The sequence below is a fragment of the Typopeltis vanoorti genome, chromosome 25 (assembly GCF_054136105.1).
Source record: "Typopeltis vanoorti isolate ZY-2024b chromosome 25, IOZ_Tvanoo_1.0, whole genome shotgun sequence".
Taxonomy (NCBI): domain Eukaryota; kingdom Metazoa; phylum Arthropoda; class Arachnida; order Uropygi; family Thelyphonidae; genus Typopeltis; species Typopeltis vanoorti.
Genome location: NC_143573.1, coordinates 12,678,892 through 12,705,247, shown reverse-complemented (window position 1 = coordinate 12,705,247; position 26,356 = coordinate 12,678,892). Strand labels below are relative to the sequence as shown.

At 36.5% G+C, this 26,356-nt stretch overlaps 2 protein-coding genes across 3 annotated transcripts in view; one reads left to right on the top strand and one right to left on the bottom strand.

The window, feature by feature from the left end:
- Nucleotides 1-26,356, top strand: part of ND-39 (NADH:ubiquinone oxidoreductase subunit 39) — a 287,270-nt gene that overhangs the window by 250,710 nt on the left and 10,204 nt on the right. Inside the window, exons 10-11 of one of the 2 annotated variants that reach the window (XM_090414725.1) lie at nt 13,736-13,920; nt 24,075-24,238. In XM_090414725.1, the coding sequence (XP_090270851.1) occupies nt 13,736-13,918 (183 nt within the window). In that variant the 3' untranslated portion in view covers nt 13,919-13,920; nt 24,075-24,238. Of the gene's footprint in view, nt 1-13,735; nt 13,921-24,074; nt 24,239-26,356 lie in introns of those variants that run through there. The other variant, XM_090414724.1, reaches the window with a different exon arrangement.
- Nucleotides 23,579-26,356, bottom strand: part of LOC150092547 (gamma-glutamylaminecyclotransferase) — a 43,143-nt gene continuing 40,365 nt past the window's right edge. The window contains exon 4 of the mRNA XM_090414727.1: nt 23,579-23,830. The gene's annotated coding sequence lies outside the window, so the exon portion shown is untranslated. The remainder of the gene's footprint in view (nt 23,831-26,356) is intronic.

Sequence of the window (26,356 nt, the reverse complement as noted above, 5' to 3'; positions counted from 1 at the left end):
GGTTCTCCCACTATCTTATGTAGAACTTCTCCCTCCTGTCCACCAGACTCTGCAAATTACATCTACTCAATCCTTCCTCATACTCTACATTCCAGAGGTCAGAAACTACCTTAGTCAGTTGCCTTTGGACCTTTTCAGCATCTCTTTGTCCTTCCGAAAACCAGGTGACCAAATCTGGGCACAATAGTCCATGTGTGGCCTAATCAAAGCCTTATACAACGGAACAAGAATCTTCTTACTTCTACGCATCAGTGTCCTCCGCATCATTCCCAGAAGCCTTTGTGTTGTCTTCAAATTTTTGGCTATGTGTTCCCTAAATTTCAGATCCTTATCCACTATCACCCCCTAGATCTCTTATTTCTTCCACCTCCAACAATATATCCTCACCAAGCATAAATTCTGCTTCCCATCTTTGTTTTCCAAATTTTAAAACCTTACATTTTGCAACGTTGAACTCACATCTTCACTATTCTTCATGATTCGTCCCAACTTTGCATTATCTGCAAACAACTGAATATCTCCATCCAAATCTTCACCAATATCATTAATATACAAGTCAAACAGTAATGGCCCTAAAACAGACCCCTGAGTCACTAGTGGAGTGACTTTCCTTTTCCTGGATATCGCTCCCCCATACACAACTTGTTGATACCTATCAGATAGCCAGTCTCCAATCCAATGCACTAGTCTAATATCCAACCCCATCTGCTCTAGTTTGACTGTCAACTTATCATGAGGTACTCTATCAAAAGCCTTTGCGAAATCCAAGTATATTACTCTGTATCCTTCTCCTCTGTCCAAGGAAGCAGTCACTTTATTGTAATAAGTAGATTACTAAAACATGACCTCATTTTAGCAAATTCATGCTGTCCATCAAAGATAATACCATTGTTGTCAACCCAACTCTGGATCCTAGTTCTCACAAGCTTCTCCAACAACTTAACCACAATACCTGACACACAGATAGGCCTATAGTTTGATGCTCGAGTTTGATCACCTCCTTTATGAAGTGGCACAATCTTGCCCTCCTTCCACTCCTTAGGAACTTGACTGAGTGCAAGACTCGTATTAAAAAATTATGTCGAGACAGGTGTTAACTCCCTGGCACATTCCTTCAGAATACGTGGTGATATATTATCAAGTCCCATATCTTGATTAACATCTAGTTTACTCAACTCTCCCATACACCTCTTGCTCACTTGCAATCAGTCTCTCCTCCCTGAAGTCGCATTTACAAGATTGAAAGACCTTTATGAACTGCTCATTAAGTATCTCCACCACACATTCTGCAACAGCTGTCTTTATACCATTTTCTCCAATCAATGTCATCTTTCCATAATCATTCTTTCTTTTGCCAGCTACATATCGAAAGAACTCCTTAGGTTTCTTTTTGGCATCATTTGCTAACTGCTGTTCATACCTCTCTTTAGCTACCCTCACCAACCAAGTCATCCCCCTTGCCTGGTCTTTGTAGACCTCATGGAATTGGTTGCTTCCACTTCTCTTATGCTGCCTCCACAGTGCCCTTTTTCTCTGTATCGCATGCTTAATCTCTTTATTTATCCATCTCACACCTACCTTATTTAACCTTCTCACCCTTGGAATACATTTAGACATTGCATCTACTAGATAGTTTTTGAAAATTGCCCAAGCTGCATTGATCTCTTTTTCAGCTAACTCCTCATTCCATGCTACACCCGCAAGCTGTCTCCTGAGCTCTTCATAATCATCCCCCTTGTAGTTCCACATATATCCTTTTTTCACAGAGGTCCTCACACTGCTGGCAACCATCCAGGTAATCACCTCATGGTCACTCTCACCAATTGGTGGATGATTTGACACCTCCTTTATAATTACATCCTCTGATGAGATGACCAAATCCAAGATCCTCAGTCCTCATGTGCCCTCTGTCACATACTGTCTGAGGTAGTTATCCCTCAAAAACTCAAGAAACTCATTTTCTTTACTTCCAGTTGCTATCTCTTCAGTCCAGTCTATATTGCCATAATTAAAATCGTCCATTATGATCACCCTTTTCTTATTTGCTTGGCTAATTTGATTATACATTTCATTATCACCACCATCCACATTACCTGGTCTATAACAACATCCAGCCAAGTATTTGATTCCATTGACCTCTATCTCACACCATACTGCCTCAGAACCACTGGTACTATTTCCCTCTTGCATCTCTACTTTGTAGACATAACTCTTTCTCTATCATCAATAGCATTCCCCCCCCCTCCCTTTTTACCTCCTCATGAAACACATTATACCCTTCCATCTCTATTCCTGTCAGGATGTCATCCTCTTCCAACCATGTCTCACTTATTCCGACAATCTTCAGGTGAGCAGACGTAATTAGTGCAACCATTTCATCTGCCTTGTTTCTTATACTTCTAGCATTTGTATACAAACACAGCAGCTCATTTCTGGATCTACAGCTAATTCCACTGATACCACTCATTCGATGTGATCTCTCAATGCTCGACTAGGGCCATTTCCCTTTCTGCCCATTCATTCTAGAACCTTCCCCAATTCCAACTGTTTCCTCTCAATCCCAGGTCATCCCATTTCTTTCCTGTCTACACATGCTCTCACCTCCTCTTGGAGCATCCACCCTTCTCACGCTGTGTACCTGTCTACCCTGAGCCTCCCTGTTTCCCTGCTCCTCTCACACACTCTTTCTCTCATTTTCAATACTCATATCACTCACTTCCCCATTCAAAACCACTTCTTCAATCTCTCCTGTCTTACTCTCCTGCTCTTCCACATCACTTCCTGCTTGATCTGATTCATTCTCTCTACTCACTTCTCTGCCTTCCAGCAGCAGTCTCTTTAAGCGACTCACACCATAACCACTCAAATGCAGTCCATCGCTCCCATACAGTTCACTTCGTCCTTTATACTCATTCCACACATTAACAAACTACTCCCATCTCCGCACACATTTCAGCCAGCTTATCATTCATAATCCTTGCTCTCCGCCTCATCTCACCACAGTCATACCTAGGCAACATGCCCACTACCCTTCCTGTCACACTATTCTCTTTTATCCTTCTAAGCAGCCTCCTGATATCCATTCTAACGTGTCTTTGTCCTCTGTCAAATTATTCATATTAAAACCATCAACTCCTTTGCTCGCTCCCTCCTCATACCTAATGCCTCGATCACTCTACTCATTTTACCACCTGGAAAACATACCTTATGCATCCTATCATCCAGCACACCTTTAATAATGGAGTCGCCATACAACTCCACTCGCTCATCTTTCGTTAACTCTTTCATGACATCAAGATTTGTTTTAAGTTTTTACCCAAATTTTCTTAATTTCATTTTGCATCTATTTCATCTCTTGTCTCATCCAATCCAATTCAACTTCCGAATCTAGCGTCAAATTCTCTCTGTCATTCAATCTTTCTGATTTTTTTAACTCTTGATCCCCTCTTCTCACTTTCACTCTCATTCATCCTTCTTTGTTTTCGTACTTTCGGTCCAACATGCATCCAATTTTCGCTATCATTCATTCTTTCGATTCCTGTGTCATGCCATTTCCGGTTTCATTTGTGCTCTCAATTTCGCTCCCTTCCGCCACTCTCACCTCACTTTTGTCCTTTTTAACATCTGTTATGGTTTTCAGATCACTCGTATTATTTTTTACTGATTTTTTAACATTTTTTTGCCTCTCTTTCACACCATCCTTCTCTTTCGAATGTGCACTCATTTTCCCTGTGACATTCTCGCTATTAACACTTTCTGTCATCAATTTTATGTTAGCATTCATCAATTCCTCGTTCAGCACACTTCGCACACACACCCTCCTTCCATCCGCCCTAAACATCCACAAATCATTTATGTAATTGAAAGAATACATATAACACACCTCATGCTTAACGAAACGACTGCAGTCTAACTTAAAGTCATGGAATGACAAAGCCACCACCATATTTCCTTTGCTGGTTACTACTCTAAGGTCTTCTTCTTCTTTCACTATGCTTTATTCCCACTTCCTATGCAGGGTCAACATGTTACTTAGATGCGACTACTTGTTAGTACCACTCCCACCCTACCTGTCACCTAGTCTGCTGCAGGGGGGGGGGGTATATTTTTGGCTGTAGAAGCGTATGTTCACGGGACCAGTTTGCCTGCTTGCAGGATGAAAAATGGCAGATAAACTGGCGGGAAAAACCCTACTGCCCGCGCCCAAGACTGGCTAACTTGGCTATGCCTGAGGAAGATCCTCACATCTTCGAACAGGAATTGAACCAGGGACACTCCTTCCCCCAAGCATATGGTTACGAAGTGCAAAGCCACTAGGCTAACCATGCGGACTTACTACTCTAAGATCTAATAATAACGAATTCATAATTAAGTTTAAGCAAAACAAAATCCCCACACTAATAATAATGGTAGCACACAACTTTTACAGCAGCTCTTACTCAAATAAATACTCATATATACTTAAGTATTCCAAGAATAACTTATCTCAATCTGGAGCTCTTCTTACACGTCTGCCAATCTTGACTCACGAGCGCCCTCTATTATTATTCAGTTGAGACAAGAACATAAATTTCTATTGTCAAATATTAGAAATATGGATGAAACTCCTTATGAGATTTGATATATTAAGCAATAAAACAGTGAAGTCTAACGGTAGTAAGAATGTGCTAGTTCGAAGTACAGTCATGTCATGTTTGGCTGATGGAACCAAGTTAAAACCAATGATCATTTTCAAACATAAAACTAAACCTAAGATAAAATTTCCTTCAGATGTTTTTGTACATTTAGCTTGTAGTTAAAAATTGGCGTGAAATCAATTTTCTTGAAAATTGATTTCACGAAAAAGGATGGATGGATGAAAATGGCATGAAATTATGGATAAATAATGTATGGAACATGCGACCAGGAGGTATAATGAAGAAACATGTTTCGTAGTCATTTAACTGAGAATACTAAAGGTCTTCTAGAAAAAAATATCACAAAAAAGTGCTGTTACACCAGGTGATTTAACTTCTATATTGCAACCACTAGACGTCTGCTCTAACAAACCATTTAAAGATCACATGCGAAAAGAATGGAATAATTGGATGCTGACTGGTGAAAAATCATTTACAAATGTTGGATCTATGTGCACTTCATCACTTGATATTTTGTGATCAAGCATGGAATAAAGTAAAAGTAGAGACTAATAAAATCATTTAAAAAGTGTGGTATCTGTAATCTTATGGATGGTATGGAAGATGATCTGTTGTGGGACACTGATGATGAAAATGAAATCAATTCACTGGGTTCAAACTGGGATCCATATGACAATCATTTAAACAGTGAATCTGAAGAAATATTTTCAACAGGTGAAGAAAATTTAAATGGAAATTGAGATTAATAATTTTTATTTGTTTTTTAAGACTTAAATCTATTGTAATATTTTATATAAATTTATGTAACAAAAAATTAATCTGATTTGTTTATAAACACTGCCTATTTTCTTATATAACAATGTATTATAACTACCTAAATGTTCATCCAAGAAATTAAGCTTCTCTTTTTATACTCGCCATATAAGATGACCCATGATTTCGACAGGTTTTCTGTAGTATTTGAGAGTTGTCTTATACGCTGACATATACTGTACTTTTTAGGTGGACAGAATTTAACAAAAGAGGAAGAATTACCTGGGGTGGAGGTGAGGACTAGTAATTTAGCAAAATGTTTAGCAAGTCTGTATGCAAGATTTTATACTATCCACAATGGAGTGTAGGGTGTATCTTGTTTGTGAATTTTGGTGCGTCCATATATTCTGGATCCACTGTTTGTTAACAGTTTCTTTAGGCCAGGAAGTGAGTTTCTTCAGTAATTATGAACTTTATTCTTTTGTGAGTTAGTAGGATCACAGTCTGTGATTTGGCATGTAGACTTGATCTTGTACAACAAAGTGCATTTTGTTTCGTATTCTGTTTGATTCATAATCGCAGTTGCATTACCTTGCTTTGGTTATCACCCTGTTGCTATTACTATATAGCTCTTTTAAGGCATTGATTTCTTTTTTTAGCATATTGCTTCTAGGGGGTTTGGATTGGATTGGATTAAGATGTTGGTTGCATCCAGTGGTGAGCTATAAGGGGCTCGCGCGAGCCCTTTGTTAAATTTTTTTCAAATTTGCGAGCCCCTTATTCTTCTTGTTTACTTTTTTATTTTTTCAAAAAAAAATTTTTTTTTTGAAACATATTAAGCAACAAACTCATATGTTAACCTAACAAAAATTAGTCTATTTGTCATATAGATTATTTGGAATTATTGTTTCAACTCCTCCATAACGAATGCGCCCAAGTTTGAAAATAAAATAAATGCATGCACTATCTTTACCCTTCTCCCTTGTGTGTGCAAATATTTCATGTTTAGATCATGAAATATTTGTCTAAAAATGATATTCTTTAGAGGTTGATTGTCCTCGCATACTCTTTGATTGGAATTTGTACACAAGCTGTGTTAATAAAAGTTTTGGTGTGAAATACGGCTTTTTTTTTTTGCTTGACGATGCGAGCCCTTTGTTAAAATTTCCATAGCTCACCACTGGTTGCATCTAAACAAATGTTATTGGCTATAACTGGAGGTCATATAATCCACATTTGATGGATGCCATTATTTTCACTTTTAGAACTTATCTAGGTTTAATGACAAAGTTATGACCTAAACTTACTGCACTGAGCTGTGGGTGGGCTAAGTTTTTTTTTTTTTTTAAATCAGTTATGTATACATATTTTTCTTAAATTTATTTTTTACGAAGTCCAGAAACCTGCTCCGGAGACCAAACATGGAACATTTTCAAAATCACTTCAGGCCTTCAATAAGCAGGGCAGTGGTATACACCTGGTGATGAAATTCATCTCCCACCTAAAGGTAGTTGCAAACATCCATTTCCCATGGCAGGATTCTAACCCATAGTCTGTTGTTGAAGAGCAGATACAGTAATCACTCAGCGAACGAGGCTGACGGATCACTGCTTTTTCGGATGTTCTGGTCTCTGTTATCAAAACACGCTACCGTATGCAGTGTAAAGAAAGAAAAACATAAGAAGATTTCTGTGTGCAGTTGTACCATTCTGCACACAAGAGAGGAGTCATATGCATACAAAAGTTGTAAGAAGGTTCAAAGAACTAACAGAGATTATATATATTCTGAGAACAAAACAGGAATCAACAGCTTTATTTAATCTGCATTGATCAATCAATTCAGTTGCAGCACATGTGTCTGGATGTCAGATTGGTCAACTGGATTCAGGATTGGCTGTCCGATAGGTATCAGAGAGTTGTGTATGGTTGAGCAATATCAAAGAGGCAGAAGGTTATAAGTGGGGTTCCACAGGGCTCAGTATTGGGACCTATATTATTTAACCTTTATATCAATGATATTGTACTTGGTTTGCAAGGGGATATTCAGTTGTTTGCTGATGATGCAAAGCTGGGAAGGGTTATTAGTAATAGTGCAGTTGTGGTAGCCCTGCAAGAGGATTCAAATAAGCTAGATAGATGGGCAAATGAATGTGGGGTGTCAGTTTAATGCAGCAAAATGTAAGGTCTTGAGGTTTGGGACACCTTGATGGGACGCTGCATACTCTATGGGAGGAGTTAAACTGGAGGAAGTAGGGGAGACAAGAAATCTGGGGTCGATGATTGATAGAAACCTGCAATTTAGGAGACATATTGCAAAGATGGTGAAGGTAACATAGAGGATTGCTGCAATAATGAGAAGGACACTGACCTGCAGAGATAAAAGTTATCATTCCGCTGTATAAGACTCTGATCAGACCACACTTAGACTATTGTTCTCAGATCTGGTCCCCAGGATTTGAAAGGGATAAATTAACTGTGGAAAGGGTACAGAGGCAGATAACAAAGATGGTTTCAGGACTGTACAATGTTAGTTATGAGGATCAGCTGAGGGAGTGTGGACTGCAGAGTTTGGTGGATAGAAGAAGGAAGTGATATGATTGAGACTTTTAAACTTTTGAGAGGTGGTTACAGGGTTGATACTGGGGAGTTCTTTCGCTTGGTTGAACAGTGGGAAGGAGTGATGACAACAGGCTATCCCTGGAAGTTACGAAAGGAAACTGTTTGGAAGAGGGTGAGGAGTGGTTTCTTTGCATGGAGAGTAGTTGAACCATGGAATGCATTGCCTGATGGAGTGGTGAGAGCGAGAACGGTCAATGCGTTTAAGGAGTGGTATGATAGACTTTGTGTTTCCTAGGAGGGAGACCTCCCTCAATGAGTCTTGATAGACTTGTGTTTCTTAGAAAGGACCTCCCACGATGAGTCTTTTGACTCCATGGAGGCCTGAATAATAATAATAATTTAACAGAGTGAGATTGACAATGAGAGAGAGTATGTTAAATCTTATGGTAAGTCAAGCAGGTGATACATCTGTCAGACGTTTACATTCATTAAGTGAAAAAAAAATCAATCTTATTTATGTATATTTTATGTATATTTTTTATGCTTTTTAGTTTAACCTCTTCAAAGAATAGTTAACTGAAGGTTTGGTAACTTGAAGGTTGGTTGAGAGCAATGTTTCCTCTTAGCTGTGCATGTGTGCTCACCAATCATAAAGAGAGCACACACACTTAGTAACTTCATGTAAAACCTTTTGCTTTCAGAATTTCTAATTTACACTCAGTAATTTTGAATATACTATAAAAATGAATCATATAATGAATTTGGTTTAATACAAACCGAAATAGTCACCTGACATTTGTACCTTCATATCAAAATATCACCATCTGGAGTATATACATATGTACAAATTAACAATCCACATTCCAATCTACATAGTATTCTAACCTTACACTAATTTGGCCAAACATTTACACTACCAGCCTGACATCTGGTTTAAATTAGGATTATTGATAAAAATTTCAGTCTTTCTTAAATTTGTATGATGTAAAGAACAGATACATTTCCAATCAGTTTGGGATAGGATGTTAAGAGCATGATCTGAGAGGCCTGCTTTACTAACATTGATAAATTTAATGTGCCATTTATGTTCTTTTTAACATATTGGAATTGTGCATCCAGTTTCACCAATATAAGATAAGTTACAGATATAATGGATTAGGTATACACAATAGGCCAGGATTGGGGGGGTGGGGTCCTTGGAAGAGTTGCATATGTTCCATAATTTTATAGGTGGTTTAAAAGTAGCATTAAGATATTTTTAGGTATAGTTTCATGAAGAATTCTATTGATGGTATTTTTGCTATAGCCATCATTTATAAATGTATTGCTAATAATTTTTTTGCTTAAGAACTTGCCCATTAGAACAAATTGTTATAGCTCTGTTTTTGAGGATGTTAATGACTCCAAGTTTTTATAAAGGGTGGTGGTAAAATTAGCATATATGTATATATATTGGCCAATATGTGTAGTCTTGCAGTAAATGGTGAAGGATAGACTTCCTGAGAGAAGACGTGTGATCAGTGTATCCAGGAAAGGAAAAGAGTTTTGATTTTCAATTTTAATCTTGAATTGTATGCATTTGTATTGTTTCTTTAAGTGGCCGAGGAAGTGTTTAAAATTTGGTGGCCATGTGACCAGATGACAAAAACATCATCAGTGTATCTAGGCCAAACTATAGGTTTCAAAGTAAACAAAGTAAAGGGATCTAGATCATGTTGCTCCAAAGTTTCTATATGAAAGTTGGCAGTTGAAAATAGGTGGTGAGCACATGGCCTCTACCTTCATTTTATATGTAAAAATTATTTTGCCATGACATGGTATGAGAACCAGAACATAGTACATGGGCGAAGAGAGGTAATATCAGGTTGAAATATGTTCTGTGAGAGAAGAATAGTGTCACTGATTTGGGACATTTGGAAAAATGACAGAAATGTCAAAACTGACTAATAAATCATCTTTGCAGTGCATTATGTTTTTAATTTTGTTTATGAACTGTTGTGCGTTCCTTATATAAGAAGAGAAATGACTACCAACTTGTTGACTGTTAATGCTAATTTTTTGGCTGAATAATAATTAGGGCTGTCTATTCCTTCCACAGCAGCTGAAGTTGAACATTGTGTGTGAACTTGGAGAACCCCATAAATGCTGAGAGACTAAGAGTAAGGTGGTAACAGCTTTTTAAGTGTCTGATGGCAAAGATGTGGCAGACTTAAGTAATTTAAGTTTTCTTCTTTAATCTTTACGTGTTGTTATCAGAGACTGGTTGATTCATTTGATGGAAGTAAGTAGATTATTTTAAGACTACTGTAGTAGACTGTTACCTTTGTCATCATTTGTTGTAACGATATCCATATTGTTGTTGTTATGTTCCATCGAGTCGTTTTCGACTCCTGATGATTCTATGAACATATATTCTCCATTCAGATTTGTCCCTGGCCATATCTTTCAGAACTTCCAAGCGCATTCCAGTTGCTTCTTTAACTCCATCCACCCATCTAATTCTTGGATATCCTTATTAGCTTTTAATTACTTCACTGCTGCTAGTTTTGTTTTTGATGAGATTGCTACTTATGGCTTTTGTATTCAAAATATTACACGTTTCTAAACACATTTTTTCAGCTATATTACTTGAGAGAAATTTAATGTCCCCCAGCGTATTAACAGCTCCGCTTCTGCAAAGTTTATACCTTTATTAAATAACAAAAGTTAACTGTTATTTTGGGTGTGGCTAGATAGGTTGATCACATGGCCATTACTTGCAGGTGGTTGCCTAGAGTGACATAACAGAGAAGAGATATTTTGATTGGTTGTATTTGTATGATTGTCATTCAAATTTCACCATTGTTTTAATAGATGAAATTTACCTTTAAGCTTTTCTTTGTTACTTTCCAGAATATGTTTAGTTAAGTTGTCAGTGATCCTTTTCAAGCACATTCCAAATATCAAGATTCATATAACTAAAGTGTTCAGATTTCAATTTTGATTTGGGGCCATTGCTAGTTTTTTTTTTTTTTTTCAGGTTGTTTGAATTAGCTCCTTAAATATTATTTTTTCTGTGCAGACAGATTTGAAGGGCTTTAGCTGAAATGAATTTCTTTTTTTCAGCTTGATGCAGTCCTTACTGCTAATAAGACTGCTGGCTCCATACTTTTTAAAAAAAAAAAAAAAAACCAGCTGAATGATCAAAAGTAACATACATATCTTTTACTTACTGTAATGATTGCACTACTTATGAGTTAAATGGCTATAGAAAAATATAATCAATAAAATTCTTCATAAAACTACATTGGATAACACTGAACAGGATTCACACTGGACATGGAAGATGTGCAAGCTCCCTGTACAAGCGGGGAAAAATTCCCTCACCGGAATGTGACTGCGGGCACCTGAATCAATCAATCCACCACATTTCTACTGAGTGCAGTCTTCGTGCATACACACAAAGAAATGACTTCCAGGAGGCGACAACGCCTGTTATAGACTGAATCAAACAAATTGATCTTAACTTATAAGTGTTTTGTTTGTTGAAAGTATAAGTGTGTCTTTATTTTATTCTAATTGTTTGTCGCTTACTTTTTACATATTTATTTTGATTATGTGCCTTCATAACTGTATGTAGATTGCCATACCCTAAATAAATAAATAAATCCATAAAACCACACCTAAAAATGCACATATAGATTACAGTAAAGCCATAGCATTAAAGGGTTAATACTATGGCTTTACTTAATATTAACATTAAAGGGTTATCAGATAAAATAAATAGACTTCTACACCATTACAACTTTAATGCTACTTTTAAACCACCTATAAAATTAAAAAACATATTTAACTCTTTTTTTATATATATAACGAAACTTGTGGTGACTTAAAAACACACGTACTAACCACAATAATGACTATTTAATTTGTAAATATTTCATCCCAAGTATCTTGGGACATCATCAGTACAGTAGTTCAAACAATACTAGGAATAACATACAGTTAGGGCGCATGATTACAATGGAATCTCAATATGCGTGCAGTAACTTGTTATAGAAGTAAATTAAATATAACTGGGAGAAAAAAAAATACAATTTCCCATACTTCAGGAATAGTAAGAACGTCGTTGCTGTTTAAATTTGGTCTGTGTAGTAGGGCTTCAGCACTTTCTTTATATAAACATTCATATTTATATAAAGATCTGTGTAAAAGTTTCGACTTCTCCCAATGGATCCTATGGTTTGGATTTTCAACTCCGTGTTGGGAGACAACAGATTTCTGCAGTTTGAAAAGACGAATGTGGTCTTGATGTTCCAAGATGCGTTTCTGAACATACCTACCTGTCTGACCAAAGTAAGACAATTTGCAGGAGCATGGGATCTCATAAACACCAGGTAACATCAGAGGTGAGAGTTTGTCCTTAGAAGAAGATAACAAGTTATAGATCTGGTTGATAGGTTTGTAAGTAGTGGCAAAATTGTATTTCTTCATTTTTGAAAGATGTTCAGAGATGCCTTTGACATAAGGTATGGGAATCCTATGGACTTCTTGTCTGGGTTGATGTGTGGGAAGGTGACTGATAATTTTTTGAGTTGTTTTGAGGAGCAGAATTTGTGTGCTCTGGAAACTAGTGATCTGACATTCTTACTATTCCTAAAGTATGGGAAATTGTATAAAATAATCTTTATATATATATATATATATATATATATATATATATATTTAAAAGAATTGAATGACATAAACCGAGAGTGAAGAAAAAAGGTTTAATGGAATCACACGACTAGTTTCAGCTTTTTACAGCCTTCTTCAGGTGTTTTCATAAAAGAAAAAAACATTGAAGATAAAAACTGTGAACAGTACAGGAAAGAATATATATATATATATATTTTTTTATTATTTTTATTTTTTTTTTTCAGTTATATTTAATTTACTTCTAAAACACGTTACTGCACGCATATTGAGATTCCATTGTAATCATGCGCCCTAACTGTATGTTATTCCTAGTATTGTTTGAACTACTGTACTGATGTCCCAAGATACTTGGGATGAAATATTTACGAATTAAATAGTCATTACTATTTGGCCCATCCTGAAGTATACAGAATCCATTGCATCTGTAATTTACTGTATATTAGTGAAACTGGATGCACAATTCCAAAATGTAAAAAAAAGAACACAAATGGCACATTAAATTTAACAATTTTGTAAAGTAGGCCTCTTGAATCACACTCTTAACATCCTGCACTGAATTGATTGGAAATTTCAGCTCTTACCAGCCACCATCAATACCGTTTTTGTTCTAATTTATCTGTGAGTAATCCCTAGCTTAATTTACCTCTTAGTGATTTCTTACACATTACAGGATTCTAGCTTAGATGTAAGTTTTTTTTTTAAACCAGAGGTCAGCTGGTGGTGTTAATGGTTATGTAGATTGGAAAGTAGCTTGTTTCTTTATATATATATATATATATATATATATATATATGGAGTTATCATGGGGATATTTGTTTTTATTAAACTGAAGTTTTATTATACCATGGTAGTAGTCATAATTTTTCAAAAATAAATATTTCGTAAAATTGCCAAGCTGAAATAATTCTGAAACAAAATTATAACTTAAATTAAAAATGACAAGAAATTATATTCTTGTTTAACCCTTTCTTCAAAGTGTAAGCAAAGTTTGCACATGAAGAATTAAACAAAGATTTAATTTAATTTATAACCAAGTAAAAACTTTGAATAATTTTTTTTTTTTTTTTTTTTTTACAAATAAAATTATATCTATGTGCATATTTGTGTAGGATCATATTACTGATATTATAATGCCTGGACTGCCTAATTTAGAAGATTTGGGGATAAAACTTACTGCTATGGATGAACGTATAGTATTTGAATTAAGGAACTACCGAGCATTTGCATACTATGACTTAGATGCATCTGAATATATGCAACCAGTTGACCCAGCACCTTTTGCCTCTGCTTAAAGGTAAGTCATGTACAGAAAATAATTTTTTCTAAACTAACAAATCAGTAATAACTTCATTAAGGAAGTGGTGTAGTTTCATTCTAGAAATATTTAAAATATATTGCCAAAAAAAAAAGATATTAGGAGTTAGCATATTCATACTGTAAGAAATGAACACCATATATATACACACACACACACTTTGAAAACCATTTTCATAGCACTGCATTTTGAAGACAGATGAATGTTTCTGGATACAAATGTTGCTTATTGGTTTGATCTCTTGAAACATACTATTTGTACTTTACGCAGCACCTTTTGTGATCATAGAAAATAGCATGACTTTTTTTATGTTCTTGCCATACTTCATATATGAAGTTGATAATTTTTGTTCCACTGATGCTTTGGATTACTATGATTTATTGTACATATATACACACTATAAGATAACTCTCATATATCACTACTTACATGGAATTAAATGTATAATGTGATTATATTAGATAGAACAGTAAACATTGAAAGTGGCATATTGAACTTGCAAGATGAATCAAGTAGACTGACAAAATTAGCAAAGGAAAACAGTTGTCAGTTTAATGTAGCAAAGTGAGATTATACATTTTGAGATGAAAAGATTACCAGCTGTGTACTGTATTATGGGAAGGCTGCAGGAAATTGATGTGGCCAGAGATTTTGGAGTAGTGGTGTGCAAGGAGTTGTAGTTGAAGAGTATATCTCAAAGATGACTAAAATAAGATTACCTGGTTATTAAAAAATACACTAACAAGCAGATGTGGGAAATGATATTCCTTCATAAAGCTTCCTTATTTATATTCCTTCGTGAAAATTACTTCTTGATCCATCCACTTAAACTAAAAGGTTTCATAAGATTTATCCAGAGAAAATGTTTCTATATATACATATTTAATGAATACATTGTGGCATAAAATTGTGGGAATTTGCAAAACCTAGCTCTCAGTCAGATATAGTAACAGGAATTGAGTATAAAAAATATAGTATTTTTAGGAATAACTAAAGAGAGAAGAGGAAGGGGGAACTACTACTGATGTCAGATGATTTGTGTCCAGTTAGGATAGAAACACGTGAAAACAATTATGGTAATAATCCCATGTAGCAGTGAGTTTGAGACTATCTGGTGTTATGTGGAGGCCAACAGGATAAAATATATGGTGGGGTGTTGATACAGACTATCATCATGAGTTGAGAAAACTCATGATGATAATAATAAAGGAGAATTTATTGAGCTGTGGCAAGACAACTTTCTCACGTGACGTGAAAGAAGTAACTCGAGGATAAAGAGTGTTAGATTTGATCATAGCATCAGCGGTCTCTTAGCTAAGGATTAACTGTTTTGCCACCAGTTAGTGAAGAGTGATCATGTTATACTGATGTGGGAAGTATCCAATTATGTGGATGTTCCAATCAATACTGGTTACTTGCTGAACTACAAACCTTGAAATTCCATAGTATTGATGTCCTTTCCATTCAGTTGAATGGAAAGGACATCAGAGCATTGCATGGGAAGCTTTGAAAAGATGCTAAAATGATGTGGTATCCGAATGGGACTTTAGAGTTTGAAGAACAAATAGGATGGGAGTGAAATGGATGTGCAGTCTTAGTGAGAGGAGTTATGCAATATATAAAGCTCATCCCAGAAAAGTTAAGAGTTTTATATGAAAGCTAAGTTGGAGTATGAAAAGAAATTGACTGCACAGACTGAAAGCAACCCAAAGAATTTTATTGCTATGCTACAAGTAAAAGAAAGAATAAATATGGAAGAATAACTTAACTGAATGCAGTTGACATCCTTGTATCAGGAGCAGATGCAGTATCTCAAATAATGAGTCTCACTTAGATCTTTGAACCTAGTATATGTAACATAGTACACTGGGCAAAGAGATAGAAGTGCATGAGGAGGTTCTATATCTGTTGCATAACCTGGATGAGAATTTGGCAATAAGGATATGAACAAAAAGGAATCTTCAGCTGAACTGGTTTGGCTCTTGAGTCTTATCTCAGGAAAGATCCCACCACAGGAATAGGAGGAGTTCATGATAATCTCATTGCATAAGGGCGATGCACTGATGTTATATGGATATGTGTAACTATCTTTCTTTATCTCTGGAGTAACTGTAAAGATGTTAGAGAAGTTTGTAAGAACTCACATACAGAAATGGTTGGACACAGAAGCTGTACCTTGCAAGTAACAGCATGGGTTCACTGAAGGAAGAGACATGACCAACTCAGAGGTCATGTCTGAGCAGTTTGCTCATATTTTATTATAATGTTAAGAGAATGTTAATGGCAAGACAACTTTCTCAAGTGGCATGTGAAAGAAGTAACTCGAGGATAAAGAGTGTTATATTTGATCATAGCATCAGAGGTCTCTTAGCTAAGGATATAAGGTTAAAGGGAATGGATACACTATGTTGTTGGGCTTTGCTAAAGCATTTGATACCACACAAAAGGCTGTTCCATAAACTGGAGTATATAGGATAGAATATAAACTATTGGCCTTGGTGGTGGAATGAGGAGGTGCAGTTGGAGATCAAGGAAAAGAAAGAGGCAAAGAAAAAATGGGACATGACTGGAACTAGAGCCGACAAGGAGGCATATAGATTAGCAAAGAAAAATGCAAAGAGAGCTGTGGCAAGGGCGAAAGCGAGGGCAGTTGATGAGGTTTATGAAGAACTGGAGAGAGAAACGGTGGCGAAGCTCAGTTGTTGAGAATAGCGAAAGCCAGAGATAAGGCCTCGAAAGACATAACATCAGTCAAGCAGATAAAGGATGCCTCAGGAGTAGTATTACAAGACGAGGACAAAATCAGAGGAAGATGGAAAGAATATCTCTGAAAACTACTAAATGAGGAGAATCCAAGAGAGAGGTGCGAGGATGGAGAGGTAAATGAGAGACTGGTGCAAGACATAAGTAGAGAGGAAGTGGTTTGGGTACTGAGAAGAATGAAGAATGGAAAGACTGTGGGAGCAGACCAGATACCTGGGGAAGTATGGAAAAGTTTGGGCAGTGAGGGCGTGGATATGTTATGGGATCTGATGTGTAAAATAGCCCAACAGGAAAAGATACCAGAGGAATGGAGGAAAAGTATTCTCGTCCCAATCTACAAAGGAAGAGGAGATGTTCAAGACTGTGGCAACTATAGAGGAATCAAGCTGATGTCACACACGTTAAAAATATGGGAAAGAGTAATTGAAGCAAGGTTACGGCAGGAAACGAAAATTGGTGAGGAGCAGTTTGGATTTATGCCAGTAAGAGGGACAACAGATGCAATATTTGTGCTGGCGATTGATGGAGAAATATAGAGAGATGCAAGTGGAGCTGCACATGGTGTTTATAGATCTGGAAAAGGCATACGACAGAGTGGCCAGGCAGGAGGTATGGAGGTGTGTGAGGAAGAAGGGGGTGTCGGAGAAGTACGTGAGGTTGGTGAAGGAGATGTATGAGGGAACAGAAACTCAGGTCAGGTCTAGTGTCAGCATGACAGAAGGGTTCCCTATTGTCGTAGGGCTACACCAAGGGTCAGCTCTGAGCCCCTACCTCTTTGACCTGGTCATGGATGTACTAGTGGAGGATGTTAAGAAGGAGGCACCATGGAGCATGCTGTTTGCCGATGACATTGTTCTATGCGAATCATCCCGAGAGAAGCTTGAAAATACCCTGGAAGAGGTGGAGAAAGGCATTGGAGGAGAGCGGCATGAGAATTAACCGGGTGAAGACTGAATATATGTCAACGGGGAGTGATGAGGATATCGTCATACGACTCCAGGGTGAAATGCTAATTTCAGGGAAGAAATTCAAGTACCTTGGGTCGGTTGTCGAGAGGAATGGTGACCTGGATGAGGAAATACAGCACCGAATAACATGCGGTTGGATGAATTGGAGGAAGATGAGTGGGGGTCCTGTGCAACAAGAGAGTGAGTTGTAAGAGGAAAGGAAAGGAAAGCTCTATAAGATGGTGGTGAGGCCGGCGATGCTCCATGGTGCGGAGACGTGGCCTATAACCAAGGCACAGGAGAGGAAGATGGAGGTAGCGGAGATGCGGATGTTGAGATGGATGAGTGGTGTGATAAAGAAGGACAGGATAAGAAATGACTATGTCAGAGGGACGGTTAAGGTGGTACCAATTGGCAAGAAGATACAAGAAAGTAATCTGAGGTGGTTTGGACATGTTGAGAGGAAGGGTGAGGAGTATGTTGGTAAATGAGTGGAGTATATGGAGTTGGAGGGAAGGAGGAAAAGAGGCAGGCCCAAGCTCAGGTGGTGGGAATAAGATGACAGAGGATCTTAGGGAGAAAGGATGGACTCGAAGGATGCCCTGGACCGGAGAACTTGGAAGAGGAAGGTTAAAGATTGGTGCACCAACCCCGTTTAACATGGGATAAGGCAGAGTGAAAGAAGAAGAAGAAGATTGTTGTTTAATCAGTATATTGGAAAAGGTGATCTTCAATTGTTTTCAGATGATGCAAAGATAGGCAAGGCAATCAGAGATGCTACTGATATGCGCATTTACAATGACTGCAAATGAGGAAGGTTAAAGATTGGTGCACCAACCCCGTTTAACATGGGATAAGGCAGAGTGAAAGAAGAAGAAGAAGATTGTTGTTTAATCAGTATATTGGAAAAGGTGATCTTCAATTGTTTTCAGATGATGCAAAGATAGGCAAGGCAATCAGAGATGCTACTGATATGCGCATTTACAATGACTGCAAATGTGGAAAATTGATATGTTGGTAAATGAGTGGAGTATATGGAGTTGGAGGGAAGGAGGAAAAGAGGCAGGCCCAAGCTCAGGTGGTGGGAATAAGATGACAGAGGATCTTAGGGAGAAAGGATGGACTCGAAGGATGCCCTGGACCGGAGAACTTGGAAGAGGAAGGTTAAAGATTGGTGCACCAACCCCGTTTAACATGGGATAAGGCAGAGTGAAAGAAGAAGAAGAAGATTGTTGTTTAATCAGTATATTGGAAAAGGTGATCTTCAATTGTTTTCAGATGATGCAAAGATAGGCAAGGCAATCAGAGATGCTACTGATATGCGCATTTACAATGACTGCAAATGTGGAAAATTGATAATGACTGTCAATTAAATGTTAGTAAGTTGCAGTATATGATGCACTTTGGTGTGATAACATATCTAGCAGTTTATATTGGTGGAATTATTATTATTTTATTATTATTATTATTATTATTATTAGACACCTCCAGGGAGTCCAAAGACTGATCGAGGGAGAGTGTGCCAACAGCATTGAACGATTGGTCCCCTTCCAACTACTAACTGTGCTCAAACTTATTTAACTGAGCCATTAGTAGCAGAGGCTCTACCAGTCAACCAACCTTTGCCGGCATTATGCATGGAGTAACTAACAAGGCCGGATATCTTGGAGTTATGGTGGATAAAAAGTTGAAGTTCAAGAGTTACAGCAAAAATTGCAAATACAACTTAGAGGATAATTGCAGTGTTGAAATGAACGAAAATTTAAATGAAATGGAAGTCATTTTGTCTCCTTACAAGGTCTTGCTATAATTGCACCAGAATGCTTGTAGAGATTTGGTGTCCTGGGTTTCAGAGGGATTAAAGAAGTTATGGAAAGTTATGGGGGTGCTTAAGGGTCAAAGCTGTATAACTGAGAGGAGACCTCCACATAGCCTTTAAAGGAATGTGGAGAACCGACCAGGGCTTCTGACCTAATGTCCAATCCTCACCTTCTCGTGGTGCACCCTGTTGGGTATCTACTTTGATACTGAACGAACGAGGATGGGCTGGCAATTTGGGATTTAGCCGACCAAATTGTATTCTTATTGGTTAAACCAAAATAAAAAATGATGGTACAACATGACAAAATTCCATGCCGGCTGGGGCGTCGCCCGGTTAAACAAGGCCCCCGTTGTTTTCGCCAGGGAACCAGGGCGTACAGCGAAAAGTCAGCTACTGGAACAAATCTGAAAACAAACCCCAACTCAACATCACCAGAGTTAAAGATCGGTACTATCAACGTAAGAAGCCTGAATGGCAAAGAAATGGAGCTAGCTGAGGAATTAGATAAGTACCAGATCGACATAATAGGGGTGACTGAAACAAAAAAGACCAAAACTGGTGAGATCTTTCTGAGCAATAAATACAAAATGTTATATTCAGGCAATGACAATCAAGGAAAAGAAGGAGTAGCCATAGTATTCAACACAAAATACGAGGCTAATCTTCTTGAATGGCAGTCAGTCTCAAGTAGAGTAATGTGGGCAAATATGAGAATGGGGAACTGGACAATGAGACTTATTTGTGCCTATGGTCCCACAGAAGGTTCTACTAAGGTAGAAGTGGAGGAATTTTTTGAGGCTTTAGAAAAAGCAACTGACACAATGAAAAAGGAAAAGTTGGTCCTTGTTGGGGATCTAAATAGTAGAGTAGGAAATGATTGTGAGACATACAAAAATATTTTGGGAAAATTTGGAGAAAAGAGCAAAGCTAATAATAATGGCAAATATCTGTTGGATTTCTGCTCAGGACATGGACTGGTTATTACTAACACCATGTTCCAACATAAAAATGTGCACAAATTCACATGGAGAGAAGAGGCTAGGAATAAGAAAAGTCTCATTGACTATGTTATTGTTGATAGTGATGTTTTCTCCCTGGTGCAGGACACCAGAGTGTACAGAGGATTTGAAATTGGAAGTGATCACTATTTAGTCTTGAGCAGGATAAAATTGAATTTCATATTGAAAAGAATAACATGTAAGAAAGTTTTAAAGCGAATAAAAGTTGAGCAGCTCTCAGATGTGAACTGTAGACTAAAATACAGAAATATTATTGAAAAGAAAATGAAAGAGTTTGAGAACAGGAATCAAACCTTGGGGATTCAGTGGCAAACTCTGAAGGAAACATTGATTAATTCTGCCAGAGAGGCATGTGGTGAGGTTGTGTGCAAGGATAAAAAAATCCGAACTCCCTGGTGGACACAGGAAGTTAAAGAGGCAGTGAAGGAAAAGAAGAAAGCATATCAAAAGTTCCTGGCAAATAAGTCAGCTTTTACTCTTACAGAATACAGAGACAAATGTAAGAAAGCTAAACAGTGTGTAAAACTAGCTAAACAAAAGTCATGGGAGGACTTTGGCAAGAATATAGAAAATAAATATCAAGAAGGTGACAAAATATTCTGGAGGTTGTTGAAGAAGCTTAGGAATGGAGGAAAGAGTGCTGTAAAAGGAATTAAAGATGATAAAGGTGAAATGAAAACAGGAGAAAAAGATATCCTTGAAGTATGGAGTAATTACTTTGAAAAACTGCTAAATGAAACAAGCAGTGATGACAGCACAGTGATAAAAAACACTGACGAGGCATGCAGTCAGGAATACATATCCATACTTGAAGTAGAAAAAGCCATCAAAGGCTTGAAATGTGGAAAAGCAGCAGGAGTAGATGATATTCGACCAGAAATGCTGAAGTATGGTGGTATAAGAGTCTTACAGTGGCTGCACTGCATAGTTCAGAAAGCCTGGACAGAGGGACGAATTCCCGATGATTGGAGTAGAGCTCTCATAGTACCCATATATAAAAAGGGAAATAAAACTGAATGTGAGAATTATAGAGGTATTTCCCTACTGAGTGTTCCTGGCAAGATCTATGCAAGTATACTTGAGAAACGGTTGAGAAGAATTGTGGAAGAAAAGCTTGGTGAAGAACAAGCTGGATTCAGGCCAAATAGCGGCTGTCAGGATCAGATCTTCACTTTACGACAAATAGTCGAGAAAGCATGGGAATTTAACAAAGATCTGTATTTAAGTTTTGTCGATTTGGAAAAGGCATATGACAAGGTGCCAAGAGAGAAGCTATTCAATACGCTGCAGTTATATGGTGTCAATGGGGCATTATATTAAGCAATACTTAGTCTTTATTTGAGTTGTGAGTCAGCAGTTAGAATTGAAGGAAGTACAGGAAGATGGTTTAATGTTAAATATGGTGTGAGACAAGGATGTACATTATCCCCTCTGTTATTCATTATCTATATGGATCACATTATGAAGGAATGTGGTATTAAACCTGATATCAAAATTGGAGATGTTAATGTCAGCTCTTTGCTTTATGCGGATGATGTTATACTTCTAAATAAATCCGCTACAAGTCTGCAAGATTCTCTGACTAAATTGAATAGCTGTTGTAATAGATATGGTATGAAGGTCAGCAATAAAAAGACAAAGACAATGAAAATAGGCAGAATCATTGAAAATGTCAACTGTGTTGTGAATGGAGAACCTGTGGAACAAGTTAAACATTTCAGCTACTTAGGCACAATTTTTACTGAAGATGGTAAACTAAATATAGAAATAGACAACAGAATCAACAAAGCTGGTATCGTGGGAAGTCAGTTGAATAAATTCATATGGAATAAGAAAGAAATTAGTCGGAACACTAAATTAGCTGTATACAAGACTGTGTTCAAACCAATTTTAACTTATGGATCTGAGAGCTGGGTCAGAAGTAAAACACTTGACCAGAGACTAGAGACCCCAGATATGAGAGTCCTGAGAAAGATTAGAGGCGTGAACAGATGGCATCAATGGCAATATCATATTAAAAATGAGGATATTAGGAATGAACTTGACATTGTCAGCATCCAGGAATGCGTTAGCAGAGCTAATCTCAGATGGTATGGTCACTTAAATAGAATGGGAGAGGAAAGATTAGCAAAACAAGTGTTCTCTGCCAGGTTGGCAGGAAAACGACCCAGAGGAAGACCAAGATATAGGTGGATTGATACGGTACAAAGTGCCTTAGACGATAGAAATATAAGATCTGATAATGTTGGAGTCTTGACAAGTAACAGACTGATTTGGAGGAAAATTGTAGATAGGAAGTTAGTAATGATGTAATTTTTTCATGTAGTACTGTCATATCCTGTACATCCCTTGAGGGTACATGGCAGGAATTTGATGATGATGATGATGATGGAAAGGCTGCAAAGAAGAGTTACAAAGATGATATCAGGATTGAATGTAGATTACAATTGCCAGAATTGGTTGTTTGTTCCCTGATGGCAAATGGATTCAAGGAGAGGTATGATAGGATTTGTGTATGTGTATGATGGTTGATTTGGATCGCCTGCGATGAGTCTCCAGACTCAATGGCGATGCCGTAAATAATAATAATAATTATTATTATTATTATTAGACTTCCAGGAAGTCAAGATTGAGGGAGGCCATAAATTAGCCACACTAGCTGTCATAAACTCATTCACACTAGATGGACTCACTACTTCAAAAAGAAAAACTATACCAATCACTCACAGTTCTGTGAGAGTAAAGTCTAGCTTTCTTTCTTAACCACACACAAACTCAACTTTCATGAATGCTCCCATGTCCTCTCCCCCCCTTCCACATAATGAAAAATTTTATGAACTGATATATCCTGTAATGCCCTCTCAAAAGATTATAGACCTCTATCATATTACCCCTCTTTCTCCTGTCCTCCAATGTCTGCAATTCAAAGAGGGGATAAGAGGTCTATTATATTTATACCTCTTTGAATACTAAATATTCAATAGAATAATAATTGAAGAATGTTAATGTTGGAATGAAAGGATTTACTGGACTAAATATTTTCCATTGTACATCATAAAATATTGCGTAGTTCTGTGTTCATTACATGAATTTGGAGTTGCAGTTTATTAATCCATTCAATGTTTGTATACAAATTTTCTTATCTTGAAAGTTCATATGTAGAGGCATCAGTTTACAAAAGAAATATTAGAATGTCTGTTTAGAATATCTGCTGATTAATCAAGAAATTTCTGGTATTCTGGGCCATTGCTTGGGGATTCTTCAGTGTTCCTTCTCAGATGAGTTGTTTTCTTTAATTTCTTAGTAGTGGTGTTAGTGAATAATCTCAGCTTTTCAGCCTATTTATAGAGCAGAAAGGATTAGTTAGTATTTCTAAGACAGTTTATTTCAGAAATGGCAAACAGTAGCATTACTAGTAACATATTTAGGACTTTTTTTAATAAAAAAAAAGGGGGGAAGGATCAGTGACAGTCAAAATTAATGTTTTATGACATATTATAAATGAATTTTATAGTGTGAAAATATATAACATGAAATCTGTTTGTAAAACTTCACAGATTTATTTTGTAAAACTATTAGCAGAACTTGTCAAGAAGGAAATGTAGGTAGTGGCTAGCATAATCAAATTGTAAAGAAATGGTGTGGTTTTAGAAACACCTACTTCAGCAGCCAAACCAACATGAAGTACTAGATTTTAAATACTCAGGTGTTGAAATACTTTGTGTGAAAATTGCAAAGCAAGAAATTTAGACAAACAGTAATTATTTATGACTCATTTCCTTGTGCTTTGAGAGGGAGAACTAGAATTCTTCAAAAGTAATGCAATTTAATATTATTTGTTCATAAAAAAAAAAGAGCAACAATGTATCTAAAACTGTACTGTAATCATGATAATAAACCATATATTGAAATTTTGCAAAGTAAGCAATAAAATATTCAAGTCATACTTCAATTATAAATGTTATATACTTATTTGGAAATTGAAAATATTGCAATGAAAAGTAAAATCAAAGAAGAACCTAAATACAATATTTTGTTCCAGTGTACTAATTGAAAAAAAAAAATGGCAAATACAAATATTACAGTAGTAAATAAATATATTGTTAAGACTGATAGCATATGACATTTCAAAACGTATGTAATTTATTTATTTTAGTTTTTCATATGTGTGAAATTCATTCGAGCCTCTGCAGTTCACTTAGTTTTAATGGATTCCTTTGGTTGTAAAGACCTGGGTTTGAATCCTGTCTATAAACATGAAGAACTTTTATAGCCCCCCCCCTTCCCCTCCCCACTGGAAACTCTGGTTTTTCATCCCTCAAAGCAGGCAACCCAGCTCCATGAACATACATCTACAGACATAAAATACTTGCTTAGGGGATGCAGCAGAAGAGTGACAAATCAGATTGATTAATTGCCTAAAATGCCTATTTAGGGAATTCAACCTATCTTGGACACACGAGAATCGGATGGATGAAAATGATGGAAATTCATTTTGATTATCTCTTGCCAGCAAGTGAAATAAATAAAATAGAAAGCAGAATGTTAAAATAATGAATTTCTGATATTCCAAGTAAAGCAATATAAGTCAAGTGGACTGAAATATCGCTTCATTATGGTTAATCCATTAATAGTTCTATAGTTGCCATTATAGGATTAAACATCTAACATGAGTTTGGAGAAATTGTTTGGGGTAAAACTGATGAAGAGCAAGTGTTAAATTGTGAATGAAGATATTCTATGTATTATAATACTTCATTCATGTTTAACATAATCCACCATGTCATAAGCAAGACTTTTTAAATGTACTTTATGTGAACTGTGATATATATATATATTTTTTTTGTTATTTCTGTAAGTGAAAAGTAATTTTATGGAGTTCTACTGATGGGATTTGAATGGCTGCTGATGGAGAAACGGAGTTTATTTTAGTTGGCTCGTGCTGAGAGCATGAGCTACTGTGTATAAAGAGAAAAGCCAGTTGATATAAGCTGAACTAGTTAAAACCGGATTTTGGTGGGAAAAGGAGAATGTAGTTGATTGGAAAACAAAAGTAAAGAGAGAAGCCCTAGAGACAGCAAGACCGGTAGTGAGTGGCAGAAGGGGAGTTGATATATGCAAAAAATTGACTAGGAAAGGACAAGGAATTAATAGGCATTTTGAATTACTTCTATGAAAGTTCTGATACTACAATAATTTCCTAATGGTTAGTGGAAGAATAGTGCAGAACTGAAGTTAATAAATAGAAGAAAATAAGGAATCAGTAAATAATTTGACCAAGTACATCAAGACTTGTGTATTTTTGTGTTTATAATTCAGTTATTATACTGGAAGATTTCTTTTGAATTGTGTTGCCATAAAGTAAAAGTCAACAAGAAATTCAAATGTGGCTATGCGAATTCGATGCTTAGAAGCAGTAACCCGGTAAGAATTGTCCTTTCTATAACTTGTGAAGCAATATCAGTTAATTCCGTCGGATATATTTTGACCATAGCTGTGGTGTCGTGTCAATCAATGGTCAGAGTTAGATGTACTGAAGTGCTTTCCCCTCAAAACAATAAGTGTTATGTTGTTCTATTAAGTGTTAGCTGACTGAGAAAGAAAATAGTGTAGCCTGTCATAAGATTAGTTATTGTAACATTTAGGAGCTTAAACTTTTAAGAACTAATCTCAACTTGATTAATTGAGCATAAAGAACTGAAAAATGAATGTTTGATAGTTAATAGATTGTAATTATTCTGAATACTTAAAACTGAGCTAATATATTTATGTTATGATTCATTCAATTGGATAGAGAGAACTATGTGAAAGAAATACTAAAGTGTTAGAATTAAGAAATGTCAACATTAGTCATAATCCACAAA